At 45.4% G+C, this 20,080-nt stretch overlaps 1 protein-coding gene across 3 annotated transcripts in view; it reads right to left on the minus strand.

Moving 5' to 3' along the window:
- Nucleotides 1–20,080, minus strand: part of E23 (ABC transporter G family member E23) — a 36,681-nt gene that overhangs the window by 14,562 nt on the left and 2,039 nt on the right. For 2 of the 3 annotated variants that reach the window (XM_085661028.1, XM_085661026.1), the window contains exon 2: nt 18,611–19,315. In XM_085661028.1, the coding sequence (XP_085517154.1) occupies nt 18,611–18,723 (113 nt within the window). In that variant the 5' untranslated portion in view covers nt 18,724–19,315. Of the gene's footprint in view, nt 1–18,610; nt 19,316–19,503; nt 19,611–20,080 lie in introns of those variants that run through there. The other variant, XM_085661027.1, reaches the window with a different exon arrangement.

Genomic DNA, 20,080 nt, shown 5'->3' on the forward strand with positions numbered 1-20,080 from the left:
TTGATCTTTAGAGTTTAAGAAATGGGATCGTTAAAATCTACGTAAGGAACGACGAGTCGAGCGAGTTAACAAACGATTCTTATATTTAAGATATACATTTTAAATTATATCCTTCAGTCAGAAGAAAAAATAAAAATGATGATGATAATAAAGGAACACTTGAGAAGACACCTTCGTTCTCCCGTCGATCGATTTGGAACGTTGCACGTCCAGTTACGAGTCGAACGCATACGCACGCTCACACTGGCCGGTTGTACGAATACCAAGGACGAACGTTAGCCGCAGCACTGCCCCACATTTTAACTGGCCAGTGCACATCCGATCCTCTCTCGCAACGTTTAACTCTCGCCGGTTCGAAGGAATATCGTGCGTGTTTGGTGTCGCGCAAGCAACCTGCTGCACATTAGCTGCGTAACTACATGCACCCCCGCTTTCCGCTCCCTTTCCTTCCGTTCTCGAGGATCGATCGATCCTTCGGCCTGTTTCCTTTGATTAAGAAAAGAAAAAAAAAAAAGGAAAAAAAGGAAAAAAAAAGGAAAAAAAAGAAAAGAGAAAGAAAAAAGGTGCCTCGAGTCCCCGTCGATGAAACCGTCTATCAAATTGTCGATACCCGATGTTATCAGGAAGAAAGACAAAGAGGGTGGAGTATCGGCATCGGAATGTAAAAAATTGACGAAGAGAATGCGAAGCTAACGAGGAAGCTGATGGAGTAAAAGGAGGCATAGAATGGGGAGGGAAAATGGGAGGAGGGACGGTACGCGGTGCACCGAGCGGTTGGCGACTCCTGAAAGTCGAGCAGATAGATAGGAGACGGAGGAGAGTCGTCGGGAGAGTTCAAAGACCCCGGACTTCTCCTCGCGCCACTGCCTCGGCTATAATACGTTTAGGAGCGATAAACTGGCACACGGATAACGCGTCTCGTTATATCGACGGTCAATAAATGTCTTCTCGCGAGGCTCCTGCGAGTAGCTACTAGCCTATTCCAGCTAGTGATTAAAAGCAACGTCCTACGATACTTTTTATCTTTTTCCTCAATAATACCGTTATTTTTAGATACATTTAGAAACTCCCTTTTTGAAATATATTTCCCAGATACTCGATCATTGAGACGATGTCACTCGATTAGGATTAGCTTAGAGGACCAGTCTTACGAAAGTAGTTAAAGAAAGATTGAAATTTAAGAGGTAAATCTATCGTTTCCCTCTCGAGGGTAATCGAATCGAAGGGAAGGAGAATAGAGATCGGGGGTGGATAGATACTCGTCCGGCGTCGTTCGGCGCGTCGTTCGGCGCGTCACCGTGCGTCACGACGCGGATCGTAGTGCGGCTGTCGACCCCGAGTTCAGCGACCTTTCTTCTCTCTTTGCCGCCGTCCTCGAGCCCTCGACGGGTGTGTGAGCGCGCGCGCGCGCGCCTGAGCGAACGCGCACGCTCGCCTCTACTAGAGCACACACGAGGCAACACCTGAACCCACCATCCCTCGGTACCATCGCCCTCTCCCTCTATCTTTCACGCATCCGGACCTCCCTCCAGCTTCCGTCCTCCTCCTCCGTCGCCTCTGGCTCGCTCATCCGTTCGCTCGTCCGCTCGACGCCACCCCGGTAGCCTCAGCAGCTCTCAACTTCTCTCCTACAACTCGATTTCACCCCATACAAAAGAATTTCTAACAATTTCTTTTCTCGGCTAAAATAATGACGATATTCCCTGTCATTGGGAATAATATGTATTGTCGATGAAAATAATATAGTAAAGGACTTGAAGAAAAAGAAAAGAAAAGAAAAAAAAAAAAAAAAAAAAAAAGAAAAAAACAGAAAAAAAATAAAATAAAAAAGTAAATCAAAGCCCTATCGATAGGAATTGAGGTCGGCGCGCTTATTTACGCGTATCCACGTTCTTTCGCGATTACGTTCCGCTTTAAAGAGGGAAACTCGAAACTGGCTACGTTTCATCGAAGCGCTCCTACATCCGTTCCGAGAGCTCCTCCATTCTAACTATTATAAATTGTGCAATGCGCCGCCGCAAGCGTGCCTCATTACCATCGAATCGCCAACGTAGAGAGCGAGAGCAAGAGAGAGAGAGAGAGAGAGAGAGAGAGAGAGAGAGAGAGAGAGAGATATTCTAATTTAACGGCGTTCTTAACCACGACGGTTAATTACAAGTTTCAACGTTACTTAAGGGCGTTGCCGCTCTCGTTCCTTCTACCGGATAATTAAGCTTCCAAATCCAAATATGCAAGCCGATCGAAAATCTACGACGATGATGCGAGTAACTAGTTCATACCGTTTAAAGGTATAAAAAACATTGCAAACACACGTTGCAGCAATCTCTCTTTTTCTCCTTTTTTCTTATCTTTTTACTACTTATGCTCTTACGCTCCTTTGAGTTTTATTCTTTCATTACATTTCGCAACTTGACATTTATTATATCTTATTTCCCTATTTGCACGATTTCAACAATCACGAGAGCATTGGCCTACCGGTCTAGCTAAGCTCTATCTATCTATTTATCTATTTATCCATCACCCATCTGAAAGCTTTCGAACGCGCTTCGTTCATCGTACGTAAGTACTCGGTACAACCGTTTAACATGTAAATATATGTAAATACGAAGACGCGCCTGTATTTTAAAGGAGAGCGATGTCGTCGTCTTCGTCGTCTTCGTCGTTGTCGTCGTCGTCGTCGTCGTCGTCGTCGTCGTCGTCGTCGTCGTCGTCGTTGTCGTTGTCGTCGTTGTCGTCGTTTTTCTAAAACGCTAATGTACTCGCTTACGCGCTTACCGTTACGTCATTTTTAGTTAGATCGTTACTACGGTAAAAAGAATAAAGTGGTATTAAAAATAATACGATACCAGGTCAGTTAATAGATTTTAATTTAAAATAAAAAAGATCTGTGGACGCGAGTACAGTTGTTTGTCCATAATAAGTAAAAATGTATGAAGAGAAATGATTAAAGGTTTATGAATGTACGAACGTATTTTCGAGAAAGTTCGGATGCAGGGCTAGAAAGATGGATAGAAAGGGAGAACGAGAGAGAGAGAGAGAGAGAGAGAGAGAGAGAGAGAGAGAGAGAGTCAAGTTATTAGCAGTTTGCAACGAAAAAGCGTTCAGCAAGTCGGCTCGCGTGAGAACGAATTCACAGCCGGCGAGAAACGTTCGTTTCTTAATAATAAGCTGCCACGAGCGTGCAGCATTACCGGCAAATACGGTAATTTAACGAAAGCAGTCTTACCGGATGACCACGACAATGCGGTTAGCCGAGTAAAAAGTCGGCCAGTCGAGGCGATCAAAACGATTCGAGCCGGCGAAACCTTTGCCGATCTTTCAAAGGCAAGATATTTTTTCGAACGATAACGTTCGACCATGCTGTATGTTAAATTAACTTGAACAAAAGAAAGAAAAAAAAAACCAAAGCGAATTTCAAATAACATTGCTTTTAATCGCTAGACTAGGCAGACATTTTCCTAGATTCGAATGTCTTTAATATTAAATGCAAAAGGAAGATCGAAGATGTCATGCTTATAAGATATGTAATTTTGATTCAACGTGGAGCCAACTCTGCTTTGCTTGAGTAAAGGAAGGAACGAAAATAGGAGAGACAGAGAGAGGGAGAGAGAAAGAGAGCTAGAGAGAAGAGGAAAGCAGGGATGAATATGGAAAGAACATAGAAGGGACGTAGAAGGGACGTAGAAGGGACGTAGAAAGGGGTGGAGATGCAAGGTAACGCGTAACGAGAGCGTACATTCGCGTCGAGGTATAGAACCGGCGCGCGTCCCGACGCTATCCGGTCGATACAGACGGCCAGCCTAGGAAGTGAGCCCGGGCATCAACCTTTGCCTCTACCCACCACCCTTCACCCTCTCCGCGTGCGCGAAAACCCCTTCGATCTCTCGAATTCGCTCAACGGCCGCCACGTTGCAAAAGGTGCAACGACCTCGCTTCGTCCAAAATTTTGGATGCTATAAATTTTATACGTTTCATTGGAACGAATGCATCTTTTCTATATTTGCGTTTATAAAAATCATTGACGATCGGTAGAAAAACATAATTATAGACGGTAAGAAAATAATCAGTATAATTACGAGAGAAAAAGAGAGAGATAAAGAGAAAGAGAAAGAAAGGGAGATACAGAGAGAGAGAGAGAGAGAGAGAGAGAGAGAGAGAGAGAAGGAGAGAAAGAGAAACGCTCCAAGAGCCATCGTTATCTTAGGTTAAGCGGGAGTGGTTGGCCACCCCTGGCCTGGATACCGTCTCGTGTTGTTCACCTCCGTGTGAAAGTACTCTTCGCGACTCGCGCGCGCGCACAACGCACGCACTCACTCACGCACTCACTCACTCACGCAGGCACGCACGCATGCACGCACGTATGGACGTATGCACGCATGCACGCACGCACGCACGCACGCTAGCGCGCACGGAGCAACGGCCTGCAGGCAACTCGTTTCGCGACACGCGTTTATGACGTACGTTGGGCAACGCAAACCTCAACGAGACTGTGACAAAATTTCGATAATATATCAAGCCTATCATCTATCGTTAATGATCGATAAAATTCTGCAATATCTATTGCAAAAATTTATTATTTTCCGATGCGCTATTAAAAGAGAATGAAGCATTGATAAAAAGGAATAAAGTCGACTTGTAGAAGAAGATATCTATTTTCTCTTTTTCTCTTTTTCTAGTACGTGTTTTATCGAGGTTTCGACGTAACCGAAAGAGCTCGATAGGAGCGTACCGATATACCGTTAGGAGGCAAGAACGGCGCGATGATCGTTAGTGTGGCAGTGTGTTAGCCGGGCAGGATTTACGTAGGAAGGTAGAAGGAAGGAGGAAAAGAGAGAGAGAGAGAGAGAGAGAGAGAGAGAGAGTGCGTGCGTGTGCGCGCGTAGGTGTACAGCACCTCGACGAAGGAGAAGAGAAAGATCTAAAGTAGCATCCTCGTAGATCGCCCGTGTCGCCTATGGATTCTCTTTTCTTCGTGTCACGAAGATGCAACGGCCCTGCTTGGTTACTCGTGGGTAGTAGAAACCTGTCCCTACAAATCTTTATAAATCCTACCAACGCCCTCCACCTCTCTTCTACTCTTTCCACCTTCGGTACAGCAACAGAAGCAGTACTAGTAGTAGACCCGTTCGTCTCTTCTCTCCCCCCATGTTTGAGCAATGCGACTTCTCTTACGATACTATTCGCTGACTAGTCATGTACCTTCGTCACGATATTACACCGAGGTGAAAGGACAATCAAGTTCCGGGTGCGTACGATCATCCACGAGCTTCCTGCGTGAAATATCCCGAGCAGGCCACGTGCTTTAGTAGAACTCTTTCCTTTCTAATAAAAGATTCCTTTTTTGTTTAGATGCTCGTTTGCTATTTGCGTTCATCGTCGCCTTTCTCATTCTCTACACTGGTCATCATCGAAGAAGCAACATCTTAATGTATTTTCAATAAATGCTTTGCGCAATACAGCGGCCATTTTCAAAGAATGAAAATTAACGACGGAAGATAGATAGATAGATGCAGAGAGAGAGAGAGAGAGAGAGAGAGAGAAGGGGGGAGGCAGAAAGGGGGAGAGAGATTGGTTTGTTTAGACGGTCGAGCCTCTAGCTCGTCGTTAACGTCGACATCGTAACTGGCAATGTCAGGAATGGCTCGCATAAGCTCGAATGCCACCGGCACCGTCCATCGTCGGTGCATGGACGACGTTAAAAGACAATTAATCTGAATAACTCGGACTAGTGCCGAGCTCTCGCGTCCCACATTTCGCGGTACGCGCGACGCAAAGTCGCTACTAAAAAGTACTAGCTCTCGTCCGCAGTTCCCTTCTATTCGCGGGGAATTTTCTACTGACAGTAGAAATCAATGAAGATGGATTCTCCGCGGAAGTACGCGGAATCCTTTTCGGAGTATCGGTCGCCGAGAGGACATCACATAGATCATCGATCGAAATAAACTCGAGGTCGAATTAAAATGGGTATCTTCTTCGTCAAAATTTTATACCTTTTTACTTGATTATACAGAAATACGAAATCCATTTTCTATGACCGATCGTTAAGTGCAATCGATTCGACCTTGTAAATCGTGGATGACGAGTTAAAGAGGAACCGGCTGTTCCATTAATCGACAAAATTTATTCCACTCGGATTCTACTGTTCTCCCAATTAGTTTGTGCGATCGAGTTCGTGAGAGAGAAATATATACATGTATACGTATAAGAAACGACGGGGCATTCGATCCGAGACTTTTATGTCTACTATTCCAGCGAGGATTTTTCGGAGTTTAAACTTCAAGATTAGGAAACATAAAAGATATAGGACCATAAAAGTTTTTTCGTTGGACAAAAAGCAACGACTATAATATAGTAGAAAGAAAAGAGAAGGCAAGACGAGGGAAAGAGCTTGTCTGGGTCGCGTCTCACGAAACACCTTCGTTTTCGATTCACGATAAACTCGAGATTTGAAGGACTCGAAGCAGGTAACATAAAAAAAGCGTAAGTCAGATAAGGAAAGCGAATAAGAATATACGAATATGGGAAACGATGAGTCCGCACGACTTGTTCGCTTTTGTGGATCCGAGCCAAAAGTTCCGTCCCGTTTCTGCTTTAGCCAGAGCAAATACTGTCGTCTTTGAGAACGATCAGTTCGCCTAGACGTTCGTGCTAAATGAGTTCGATCTTTATCGACTTGCAATTTTTTTCAAATCCTCCATTTTTAAAGGCACGAACGTAAAACTTTTTACCTTAAGATTCGATCGCACATAGAGGTTAAGACCATTTGTCCGAAAAACTTGAACTTGGCTTAGGGAAAAGTTGGGATAAGAGAGAGAGAGAGAGAGAGAGAGAGAGAGAGTGCATATTCTTGCACCCGATGCATCCACACACGCTCGCACGCACCTCGCATATCGATATCCTCCTGTCCTCTGCTCTCAAGAGACGAAGATCGAAGGTACGAAGACGAACAAAGAGGAGGATCGCCCGGTTGCGCGTCCATGAAGAACGCCAAGGACTTTGGCGCAATTAATTCTTCGTCACTGACTCGTTGGAACGGCCGCTCCCGCGCCCACGATGTGGCGGCACCCGCGCAAACCATCAACGACAGCTGAACGTTCAACGACGTCCAACGAGAAAAAGACGACGAGAGGAAAGCGATACGTTCGAATGATCTGAGAAAGAGAGAGAGAGAGAGAGAGAGAGGTATGGTTGACTTTGCGTAAACTTGGCAGCGTTCTGGACCAATGCTCGAACACTTTTTGAAAAAGAAATAAAAATTTGTCGTTATGTAATCACTTACCATAAAAATTAATCAAAGTTCAATGATAATTAAAGAAAAAAATAACAGAAAAAAAAGAAAGAAAGAAAGAGACACGAGAGAAACGTCGAACCACGGAGGGAGCACGTTTCTCGTATCGTAGTACGAGTAGGTCGTGCCGGTAACCGCGATCAGGATCATCGACATCGGGAGACGGCGAAAGTGGCTTTAAAAGTAAAAAGGGAGTTGCATCTGGTTTTTCTCCGTCGCGTTCGAACGCACACGACTTTCCCACGCTGTTGCTGGGATCATCCGTTAGGATGCACGCTGCTCTCTTCATTGCTGGAATAGAATTTTTATTTGGAAATAGGTCGAAGGAATAAACGAAATAATCGAGGAAAAATAAAAGATATTTTTCATTGTTTCATATTTTAAAGATCATACAACGATTAATTATCGAGACGTTGTTGTCAGAGTGTCGATAAACGTTCGTTTGCTTAAAAAAAAGAAAAAAAAAAAAAAAAAAGAAAAAATAAAAGAAAAGAAAAAAGGTGTAAAGCCCGTTTTCGTTTCGCAGCAGCCATTGTCCTGGTTTTACAGCCGAACGCGAAACTTTGTCGCTCGTTCAAATATTTTTAGCCTGCCGATCCTCCTCCTCGGTCCTAATCGACCTTTTCATTCTCTCCTCTCCCACGAAAACAAGCTGCCATTCTCTCCACCTTCGAAAAAAAAAGTTGACTATCCTATGCACGCTTTTTCGTGCTACGAGGGTGTTGCTTGGACATCTAATCTCGATCTTTTTCAATAAAATTTTAACTCGACGAAGGAAGGAGGCTCAAGACGAAGCTGAAGAATTCAAAGACGCTACTGCAACAAGCAACGCGAATCCGTTCGACCGCGCGTACTTTTTGCGAGAGCGTGCAAATATTGGACGGACGTGGAATTTCGAGTATATTTTAAGAGATTCATCTGGCGAGTCGAAACGTTCCAAGAAGCAATTTCGATCTTTACGATGCTTATTCTCGAGCGGCGGCGGCGGCGGCGGCGGCGGCGGTGGCGGTGGCGGTGGCGGCGGCGGCGGCAGTGGCGGTGGCGGTGGTGGTGTCAGTGGCGGTGGTGGTGGCGGTAACGGCGGCGAACAGCAACGGCCGAAAAACAAGCCGCGACTTTCCTACCGGTCCTCCTTCGCCTTTCCCTCTCTACCTCCTTCATCTTTCAATGTGTCCGCTGTGCTGTTGCTGTTTTGAAAAAAGATGCAATACCAAGAGAGCGAGAGCGAGGTAGAGATTGAGATAGAGATAAAGAGGAATCGCTAGTTGGTTTTTCTCGTTCAAGGCCAGCCCAAATCGATATACATCCATTCACCCTTTCTCTCTTTCTCGTCGCTTCGCCTCGAATGTCAATGGCAAGAGCGTCAAGCGTATTTGTCCGAGGCTGCGTTTCGGCAACCTTGATAGGCGCTAAAATTCTCACTTTCGGTCTCGGTTTCGGGCACCTGCTTGCTTCTCAGCAGAGTCCAGTCGCAAACGTTGCTATCAATTCCGGCCAACGGATTCTCAAGTTAGCGAAACGATCCACCTTCTCCTCCACCTCCTACGTCTGTCAGGCGAAAAATCTTTCGACTGTGCCAACTCTTCGAACGATATATTATAATGGAACAAAGAGCTATAGGAAAAGTCATTGACACGACTAAGCCGATCAATCGGGATTCGCGTCATGCGTATAGTAAGACGATCTACGCGGATAGTAAGTTACATCGATAAACAGGATTTCTGGTCGCATTGATAATCAGGCTATTCGATCGTAATTGTTAGTGACGTTAATCGACCGCAACAAGAAATGTGCATACCTCGAAGCAAGCGACGCGGGTATATGCTGTGTATCTCGATGTATCGATTCCCTGTCCGAGTTCACCGTCCGCGGAAAAAGGTCTTCCGCGTGTAGAGAACTTAGGAGGACGTACAAGAGATATTAAATTATTGCTAATGATAAGAGATAAAAGATTGAAAGAAAACCATGTTTGGTTCACCTTAGACGATTACAGAGCTTCCTCTCCATCGATGAAAAAAGAAGGAACGTATTCTCGAGAGACGTTACTCGCGAGGAAATCGCAGAGTCGACCGGATATACGCCGATAAAACCGAAAGTGGCGTGACGTAGCTCTTCTCTCTCTCTCTCTCTCTCTCTCTCTCTTTCTCTCTCTCGCTCTCTCTCTCTCTCTCTCTCTCTCTCCCTTTCCCTCGTTTGCCGAGCACCCATCCATCCATCCAGCGGCGTCACCATCTCCCTCCTCTCTCTCTCTTCTCTCTTCTCCTGTCTCACGGTGCCTTCCTTCGTTTTATGCTCCCGCCAAGGTTGCGTCCCGCGCGACCATGCCCAAAGCCACATCATGTATATGCAAAGCAAACGCAAGGTCGCTCGTTCGCTCGTTCGCGCGTGCCCTGCGCGTCTCTCTTCGCTCTGAAACGAGCGATGACGTGGCCACTAGGCGGTCTTCATAAAAAATATTCGATATTTCGTCGGAAATCTCACTCTCTCTCTCTCTCTCTCTCTCTCTCTTTTTCTCTCTTATTCGCTCGCTCATTCGGCCGTAGCTAGTCTCGAGACAAAACTTGGACCTTGAGATCTCGTCAATGTCGCTGCGAACGTAGCAACGCGCCCGTTTCTCTCTTTTATTCCGAAGAGAAAACGAACGATGTACGAATTTGTACGAAATAAATATATCCTCTTATCTTTTCGTTATACTTATTACTCCAAGAGAATTAGAAAGTGGAAGAAGGTTTGAAAAATTTGTCGTTCGTTATGAGAAACGAAAGGCAGGTGCAGGACAAAGTACCGGATCGTTTAGCACCGAGTCCTTTTATCGTTCGGTTAGTAAGAGAGACCGAGCGAGCGAAACGAAACGAGAGAGTGCAAGAGATGTTTGCACGTGTGCGTTCATTCGTCGGGAGCTATCTGGACGTACCTGGAGAGCTCTCTCAGTGGTCCGCATTCCAAAAGTCAAGGACTCTCTCTTGGCGAAACGAAGCGAACCGAACCGAACCGAAAGAAGCTAAGATAGCAGGCGCCTCCTTTACTCTCCCACCCCCGCCCCCGCCCCCGCCCCCGCCCTCACATGTCCCTTTGCTTCTAACTAAGTATTAAGAGTAAGATGGAAAAGTATGAGCATTTAAGTGTGATCTATATAAACGCGCGAAATACGATACGTGTCCGATCTCACGATCGACCGTAACGTTACTATTCGTCTATTCGTGGCACGCGTATACTCCTTCTCTCACATCGTGGACCGACGTAGGCGAAGGTCAGACGACGAAACGAAAGTCCGAGACAAAACGGGATACGGCTACTCTTTCGGACAGCCGTATCGCTTCCGGCCATGACTCCGAAGGTCGACGTAAGAATCATCGAGAATCCGTTAGTTGGACGGACCATCGAGGGAGAGAGCTTAGCAAGATCCGACTACTCTCGTTATTACCCGAGGAACAGTAACGATGTCTTGCCCGAAGGGATAAAAGATCAAAAAAAAAGTTAGCTTTAACTACCACTCATGATACGATTCGCAAATTATCTCAAATCTATCAAAAATGGATTCGTGAAAGAGCACGTGGGTGATTGTCGTTTTTGTCGTTTTCATTCCGAATCGATCTTATATGGCTCGATAAGGGAATCTCTCCTTGACGGACACGGCCGGTGAGATAATAATAATAAAAAAGAAAAAAAAAAAAAAAAGACATCGCGGCGCGATGTTTAAGGACAGACAGTGCCGGATCGGAGAAGGACAATTTTAGCGCGTATATCGATGCAACGAGGAGAGCGAACGAATGGCCAATTGGAAAGAATGAGAAAACTGATGTCTCTTCGGCGGGAAAGAGAAAGAGAGAGAGTGAGAGAGAGAGAGAAGGAAAAGGAAAACGATCGGGTCGCGTTCTTCTCGCGTAGAAAAATCAACCGTCGTCGGAGGACAACGCACCACCGGCTCTCCTCGAGGAGCCATTAAGAAGCAACAGGTTTTGCTTCTCTTCGAGACTCGAAGAATCGAGAGAGTCGAAGCGAGCGCGGTAATCGGCGATGGTAACGCGCTCTATATAACACCGCCAAGCGCCACTCTTTTCATCTTCTCGAAAGGCCAGGAAGGCGAATAAAGGCGAGAATAAAGTCGAAAGGCATTCACCCTTGGTGAAAGTAGCTCTTCGATCGATGTCGCTCCTTTCGTGCCGCACCAAGTACAAACGTAGGTACTTACACGCATACGTGTCCATACTCGAGTATTTCTTTCTACTTCCAAGACTCATTCCACCCTAAACGTTTTTTTTTTCTTTTCTTAAGTCGTAACCTTAAAACGTCGTATCCTTCGAAATCATTCACGATTACGAGATTGCCGATTATTCCCTTTATCGAACGAATATCGATTCTATTTTCGTTCGATCTCACGTTTATCTAGCTTTACTCAACCAACGAAAGTCTTGTACGATCGTCTAACAGTAATATCAGCGTGACTGTTAGATCGTGAAACGCGTCGCTTAGCGTCCAACAAGCTTTGGGTCAGTAACCTTATGTAGAATATTTTCGAGGTAACGTTCATTAAGGCGCGGCACTTTTCGTCGAATCGGAACGTATTCGAATCGATCGAAATATCTATGATTTTTCATAGAAGGAAGAAAACTTTGCTTTAATCGGTTATTGTCTCTCTTTCTCTTTCCTCGTTTAACTCTATAAGACAGAAAGAAAAAGAATATTACACAAGATCGCAACGATTGCGCTTGTTTATCCCATCGGAGATTCTTTAACAAGCACGCCCGAGTTCTCAATTCTTACGGGCTTACGAAACTTTTACGAGAATCTCTATTTCTAAGATATAAATCGCGGAATATAATATACTGATCTACGTGCCATTTCAGTTTCAAAGATATCCATCGTCGTTATATCTAGGCGCATTTAAAAAGTACGTATACCTACTGTAGAAACGATACGTATGTATGTATGTATATACATGCATACATAGGTATACGTGATATCGCGTTCGCGCATAGAAACGCACGATCGAGAGAGCTAGAGAGAAAGAAAGAAAGAGAGAGAGAGAGAGAGAGAGAGAGAGAGAGAGAGAGAGAGAGAGGGAGAGAGAGAGAGAGAAAGAGAGAAAGAGCAGTGACGCGCGCATACGATCCCACTCGAGCGTACGCGCAAACTATGCGCTCTCGGAAAGTCATTGACCCGCGGGCCGTGTATAAAGCACTGGCAAGAACGTGCACGGTTTCACCCACACGCGCAACCGCTCCACTCGCGTCCGATTCGGCTCCCCACTTCTCCCGCCGACGAGTCTCGCCGTTTGGTGCGGTGCAGTGCATAGTACAGTGCATAGTGCAGTGCACTGCAGTTGACGCGCCATTGCACACTCGCCCGACTGCCAATTCTTTTCTTCCCGCCCCCCCCCCTCCCCTCTAACTTTTTCTCATTTCGAGAGTGTTGCATCTCGAGAGAAAAGATCTCGAGTTTTATAAGATTTATCTAGGGTTTTATACATTTGCAATATTATATACGAAGAGAATATAAGAGGAAATTAGAGAAGACGTCAAAAAATGAAAATCCCAATGAAACTTGTTATGGATGAAATTTTGAAGACCAGTAGGGACAGAGACAAACAGGGAGAGAGAGCATACTCATCAAATTTTCAAGTATGGCAGGCAGGACCGGTAAAAAGTCGAGACCGCAGGGGCCCAGCGCGCTCGAAACGCTCGCGAAAGACCATACTCGTTGACTCGCTGACTGACTAAACTAATGACATCGTTACTGACTGGCCTGGCCTTATACTCCTCTCTTCTCTCTCTCTCTCTCTCTCTCTCGCACTCGCCTCCTCCTTTCGTTCACCTTCTTTCTCTCCCTCCACGAAGGCACACGAAGTATACTTTGACGACGCTCGGTGCAGCAGCAGCCGCGCACGCACACGCTCACATTGCCGCTCGAGAGTTCAATGATCTCCCGACTCCGTCTCTCTCTTCTCTCTTTCTCTCTCGTCCTTCTCTCTTTCTTTTACTCCTTTTCTCTTTCCAACATCGTCCTGTCGGCGAGCGGCCCTCCTTCTCGTTACAACGTGCACGATCGCAACACACTCGCACTCTTTCGATTTCGTCCTCGATACTTTTAGCCGTTTCCACTTTTGGTCCTTCCTATAATCCCTTCGTTCGTCTCAACGATCATCTCAATACGATAAAAGAGACATGACTGAGAGTGAGAGTGAAAATCTAAATAAAATCTATATTAAATATTTTAATATTTTCAAGTTGAAATATTTTCGAGAAAATTTGCGAGATTAATTCGCCATTTAATCCGAGATATCTGTTCTGTCTGTTCGGCATAAAATGACAAATTTTTTAACGCGGTCAACGGAGTAAAATTGTCCTTCTTACGTTCCTCGAAGCACGTAATTGTAAAGGCCTTTTTTACAATGTTAATCTCGTAGTTGTCGGGGACTTGGCGCGAAAGCGTGACGAAACCGAGGCAGGCGCGTCGATTGCAGCGCATCATGAGAAAATGACTACGTTCGTACGTGACACGGCCGAAGAGACGAGGAGAATTGACCCCCGCGCGCTAAAGGTCAGTGCGCGACGTAGTGGTAACGACTCGATAATCACCGTGATTGTAGATGTGTATATTGCTCGTCTTATCAAGCGGCGCGTCGGGGCCATTGAATTTTATCGCTTTACCCCTTGCTACCACCCCATCTCTCCCTCGTCTCTCGCCCCCTTTTAATAACTTAAGTACGTTCTCCAATCTGAATATTAAATGGGAGAGAGACTAGAACCTTGCTAAGCGCGACTAAAATTCACTTTCGTTTGCGATTCACGTAGATCGGAGCTTAGTTAGGAGCATTAACGAGGAGCTTCGCAAGGAGTTTCTTCGAAAGGGAATTCAATATACAGTCACGGAACTTCGGATTCTGAGACTATATCGAACTAACAAGAACAAGATCTGTTACCCTCTTTCTCGATAATATCTACTTTTTCATCTTTATATAGGGGGATACGTTTCTTCTATAAATGACAGAAGTGACGTGACCGTGATAAAACTAAACAACATACTAGGGGAATGCGAAAAATGAATAAAACTAAAAGAGACAAGAAGGAGGAAGAAGAAGTTCGCTGGCAGCTCGCTATTTATTTGCGACGCGACAACATCTGGCGATGACTAACCGCGCTACCGTCGCATAGTAATAAGCAGCTAGAAAGGAACTATGTCCCCAATTTAACTGAAACTCTTGGCTATCCGTTCTCTCGTTTCTTCTCGTTTCTTTCCTTTCTAAAAAGCCTTTGAAAACGTCGATGAACGTAATGCTCGCCGAGGAAGAGAAAAAAGGATTCGCGACGATCCATCTTTATTTCAAGAAGAGCTTCGCTCGAATATATCCAAGAGGAAAAAGAAGAAAATCGTTGAACATGCTGCGCTCCCGTCGATGCAACGCCCGAGAGCGACGACGCCGGGACTAAGAAGGAATCGCGTCTGACAATGAGTGGCGTCTATGGCTTGCGTGCACTGTGCAGCGTGCACGCGTGCCTGCCTGTGTATGCGTGACGAGGACGACGACACGCCGAGGCGGCTCGTGCATTCAAAAGCATCGCGTTGCGCGTATCGAAGCGAAGAAACTGGGACGGCACAGGAACGATAACGAAGAACTCACCGCTACGACGTACTCGTCCAGATATTATATATCTATATACGTGTATCTACCTATAATAATATAGTTATGCATATTTATTTATAGCGTAAGCAATAATAGCATACGCGATATCAGTCTTACCCGTATATTTTCTTACACGTAGTCATTCCCTATAAAATTGACAAATATTTCCTTTGTCGAATGGTTAAAATTTATTTTCAATCTTCCACCATCCATTGGTCAGTTTCCGAGAAGAGGAGAGTAGCCCCGAAAGAGATAATAGCGAACGAGGGAGAAAGTTTTCCGTCCGAGAGGAAGAACGAGACGATGGAATACCGGTCGTTGTTCCGTCCCAATGTTAGTCTCCGCTAACGGAGAGTATACGTATTATGTATATGTACTTGCATTTCTCGAGTCAAGGATGAGATTTGCATACGCGGTCATCCCTCTCCCTGCCCGTTCTTTCGTTTCGCTTAAAACTAGACTCTCTTTTGTTTTTGAAAATTCTAAAAGTGGAAGGCTAACCTCGCGCCGAACGCGTCGAAGCGAAAGGAAGGAGGCATTTGCATTCCAACGTTCGTGTGCTCTGACTGATTTAGGAAGAAGGGAATGCCTGCCAGCAAGCTCCGTGCTGGCTCCGTGCTGGCTGCGTGCTGACTCTGTGCTGACTCCGTGCTGACTCTCTGCTGACTCCGTTCTCTTGCTCCGACGTACCGCGAGAGGCTCCCCTTTGCTCGATGAGCGGGCACACAGCGAAGAGAGTCTCGCGTGAGGTAGGTCAGCATCCCGCGCGCCCACCGCGACCATAGCATCCTGCGCCAACGGGGAACGATTCGTTTCGAAGACGCACTCGATCGCCCGATATATATTCCCTTTTTGTATATCTATCATTTTTATCGATCTTTCTATTTCCTCTCTTTCCTTATACGTAGGTATTAGTCAGAAAATATTTGCCATTAAAAGAGGAAAGGAATATTTTCATATTTCAGTACGAGCAGCAATACGCGTCAGAACAATTTTCCAAGAGGGAGAAATTCTTGGTGAGTTTTTACCCAAGGAAAACTCTTCTTCTCTCTCTCCTTAGTCGTGTCTAGGCAAAGCAGGTCAGTGTCACTCTCACGAGAGAAATCATTGCTCATACCCTTCACTTTTTCCAAGCTCGGCGAAACTATTAAAATTTCTCGCTAATCATAAGCGGCATCCTAGGAACGAACGTTCGATCCTCGAATAATATAATCGTCTTTTCGTGGAATTCTGCTCTACCGGAACCGCCAATTTTTTTTCATTTTTTCTTTTTCCCTTTCTTTTTATTCTGATATTTATTCGGCTCGAAAACTAGGCGAGGAATTAGTCTGTCCCATATCCGTAGAAAATGACTTTTTCTACTTTCCGTAGAAAAAGTCTGGGGGAAAACGATCGGCGAATCTCGTTGCACGACCTTATCCAACTTATCGTTGAGAGACGCGTCGAAGAAGTAAGTACTAAGTAACTAACAACGAGCCAAGCTCTTAGCTCGCGCATCACCGATTATATCATTATATATTTCAACGAATCGTACTCGTCGAAGAATAATCCAAACTGAATAGGCCTGATGGTGCCTACTTCTCTATCTTCGTTATTCCGTAGTAAATTAGACTCGGCGAAGCTGATAGGAGATTCAAGGACGCGTACGCGCGGGCTCTCGCTGGCTCCCGAGCTTACGAAGCAGCGAGAGAGAGAGAGAGAGAGAGAGAGAGAGAGAGAGAGAGAGAGAGAGAGAGAGAGAGACAGAGAGAATAGTACATTTTTCTAGGCTATTGATTGCGTTCACCGAATATAGGGTAATATTCAATCTACTTAATGGCACGGTTGCCTGCGTGCACCGTCCTCGATTTCATCTCGCCTACTACTCTCGGCCCGGCCGTCCGCTCGACCGCTGGCTTGCGACCGCCGAGCTTACTCGGAATACCGGCGAGCCTTTTTTTACCTTCTTCCTTTTTCTTTCTTTTCGTTCCACTTTTACGCCAGGCAAAATGCGAGTCGAGTTGTTCTTCATTCACGCAGGAATGTCTCGTGCCGCCTTTCTTTCCTTCTTTCTTTTCATCCTTTTTTCCTTTTTTTTCCCCTTTTTTTCCTTTTTTTTATCGTCAACGTATTACCACTCGAACGATTAAATTCGCGGAAAACTTTCTTGTTAGAGATAATCTCTATGGGAGGAGTGACGAAACTTATATCCCCCTCCCACCCTCCCCCCACCCCGCCCCCTATTTAGCGCGTACTCGTAACAGTGCGCAGAAAGGAGAGGGAGGAACGGCGTTAGAGGGGGGAGGGAAGAAAGGAGGAAAGAAAGGTGAAAAGAAAGAAGTATGAAATATGGGAAAGAAATTGACGAGCCGAGAGTGGAGGGTCCTTAGTAGGTCACCTCTACGGGAAACTGGAACGGTTTCATCTACCGAGCGGAAGACTCGATTTTTCTCCGCCGGTGAAACTACCAATTTTTCTTTCGATCGCGTGGATTTCTAGGTCACTAGCGAACACGTGTGCCAGAAAACGATACTTCTTCCTTCTGTCGTTGTACATCTATTCGGATAAAATTAGACGAATTTCAATGTGACGAAAGAATGATTCGTTTGGTTGCCGACGAGCAGGGAACTACGATGAAGCAAGTTGAGAGATTAGCAACGTCTGAAGAGAATCGTCGTCGTCGTCGTCGTCGTCGTCGTCGTCGTCGTCGTCAGAGGTGTTGCCCGATAAAAACTAATCTCCTGCAAACGAACGAACGCGTTTCCTTTTAGCAACGATCTTTCGACTTTGCTACGAAATAATGAGAATGAAAAAGTGAGAGAAGGCAAAACGAAATACGCGCCAATTCGAAACGATCGACGTCGATGTCACGGCGAAGGTTAATGGGACGAGTCGAGACGAGACTTTATTGCACTTACACTCTCGTTTCAGCGTGCTCCCATATTTGCCTTTGATAAATTTTTTATGACGGACGATAAGAGCACGTGCAAGAGAGATAGATATAGCGAGAGGTAGAGAGGGGGGAGGGGAGAGGGAGAGAGAGAGAGAGAGAGAGAGAGAGAGAGAGAGAGAGAGAGAGAGAGAGTGGGAAGTTGAGACGAAAGAGCTCGACGTTTTCGAGCAAACGAACTTTGAAAGATCGTCGACTATCGCGCGGTAATATTCGATGTCGATATAAGAGTGCCTTTTGATCCTCCTTATAAGAAAGTATTGCCGAGATAACCGGTCTTGCGTTCGGACTATTCGCAATCTGACAAATATTAAAATCGACTAAACTTGCAATTAGAATACAAACGAGCTGCCAAAGAAATAAAGACTTTATCGTGCGGCGATCGGCTATTTAAAGTGCCCGACAGTTATATCGTGCGTAACATATAATAATAAATATAAATCGTTGTAATTCAGATGAAATAGATACACGCGATTTAGATTAGATAAGTAGACGTTACATATGTAACGCGTTCTACTCGGTGCACGTTGCATTTGAAAAGTGTTAATGGACCGTTCACGAATTGTAGACAAGTAAGTACGTACGTTACAGTTAATACACCGCGATATCGTTTATCGGCTGTTAGTAGGGAGCTAATTAAAAGTTGGCTCTTTCTCGGGGCAACGAGTACCTTCTAAGGAGTTTACCCTCGAGGAAAGAAAGAAAGAAAAAAAAAAAAGAATAATAAAAAGAAAAAAAAGAAAAGTAATAAAAAGAGACTCGGACTAACCTGGGAGCATTGATGATCGGCCGGCCCATTGCCCGTTGCTGGCGCTTCTCGTTGTTGGGAAGGCGCAGATAATCTTGGTCGCCAAGGAGGAAGAGATCCTTTGAAATAATCATGTCCACCGCGTGGTTGCCGGTTTCAACTGGCCGCCGTTCTCTCTCTCTCTCTCTCTCTCTCTCTCTCTCTTTCTCTCTCTTTCTCTCTCTCTCTCTCTTTCTCTCTCTCTCTCTCTTTCTCTCTCTTTCTCTCTCTCTCTCTCTCGCTCTCGCTCTCGCTCTGCACAATTTGATCACCTGCTTTCTTCTTTCTCTCTCTTGGAGCACATCTAGTGTCGCTGACAAGAAGGAACGCGCCAAAGGTTGAAGTCGGCGACGATGACGAGCGACTAGCCTCTACTCCCTTCTACTTCCGTTTCTATCGTCGTTTCTATCTCCGTTTCTTCTTTCTCCTTCGATCCTACCTCTGGTTAAAGCACACGCGTTTCCTATCACTCTACTATCACTCGTCAACGCTTTTTCGCTCAACACGCACGCACACGCGCGCGCGTCCACTCTCCGTCAGCAACGGAGAAAACCAATACGACAACGCAGCATCCTCCAACGATTCTCGATAGATCCCAGTCCATTCGAGAACGGGCACTTTTTCTCTCCTTCCTTTATTCCTTTATGTAGTCCCTTTCAACGGGCTGCTTTCTCGATCTTTTATAATCTAAAATACAATGATATTCGCATGAGTTTCGTCGATATCGGCATATAATTTTTATCAAACGATCGATAAAGTATACACTCGCACGCAAACGAAATTTAAGCAATGTATTTATCGCACGTAGTACTCGCAATTCCATTCACACAGCAATTCTATAAATAAGAACACAATTAATTGTCGCGCTTATATACCAGGTAGGTAATCTACGATGACGAAAGAGTACGAGTAACGTCTTGTCCCAATCTAGACTCAATGAGTATCGATAAAACGAGTTTGTAGATAGTTTAGAGAGATAAACGGGAGAGGAAAGGAGGTAAAGCCACGCGCGGCTAATCTTACTACGACTTATAATCGTTCCAGACAAATATTTCTAGGGCGTGATAAAGAGGTCTTTAAACTCTTACCGATTCACGCGACAACTTTTATTTCTAGAACTAATTTATCTGCATCGGTTTATTTCGGAAGGCTAAAGATGGCCTGAGAGGAAGAGATAGAGAGAAGGAAAAGAGAGACGGGGAAGGAGGAGTAGAAAAGGAGAGACGAAGAGACGCGTGCAGAGTTGGCGCGGGCGGTGTAAATCGAGCGAACGTTTGCTGCCCTCTGAGCTCTCTCTCTCTCTCTCTCTCTCTCTCTCGCTCGCTCTCTCTCCGTCTGTCTATCTATCTCGATGCTGTCCCATATTTACGTCGCGCCAATTTTCATTCGCCAAGTGGCAGGTATTAGTCATGGATGAGAGAGTGTGTGAATCGCACGATCCACGATTTTGAC

The sequence above is a fragment of the Vespa mandarinia genome, chromosome 13, assembly GCF_050613455.1.
Source record: "Vespa mandarinia isolate Hongniang chromosome 13, ASM5061345v1, whole genome shotgun sequence".
Taxonomy (NCBI): domain Eukaryota; kingdom Metazoa; phylum Arthropoda; class Insecta; order Hymenoptera; family Vespidae; genus Vespa; species Vespa mandarinia.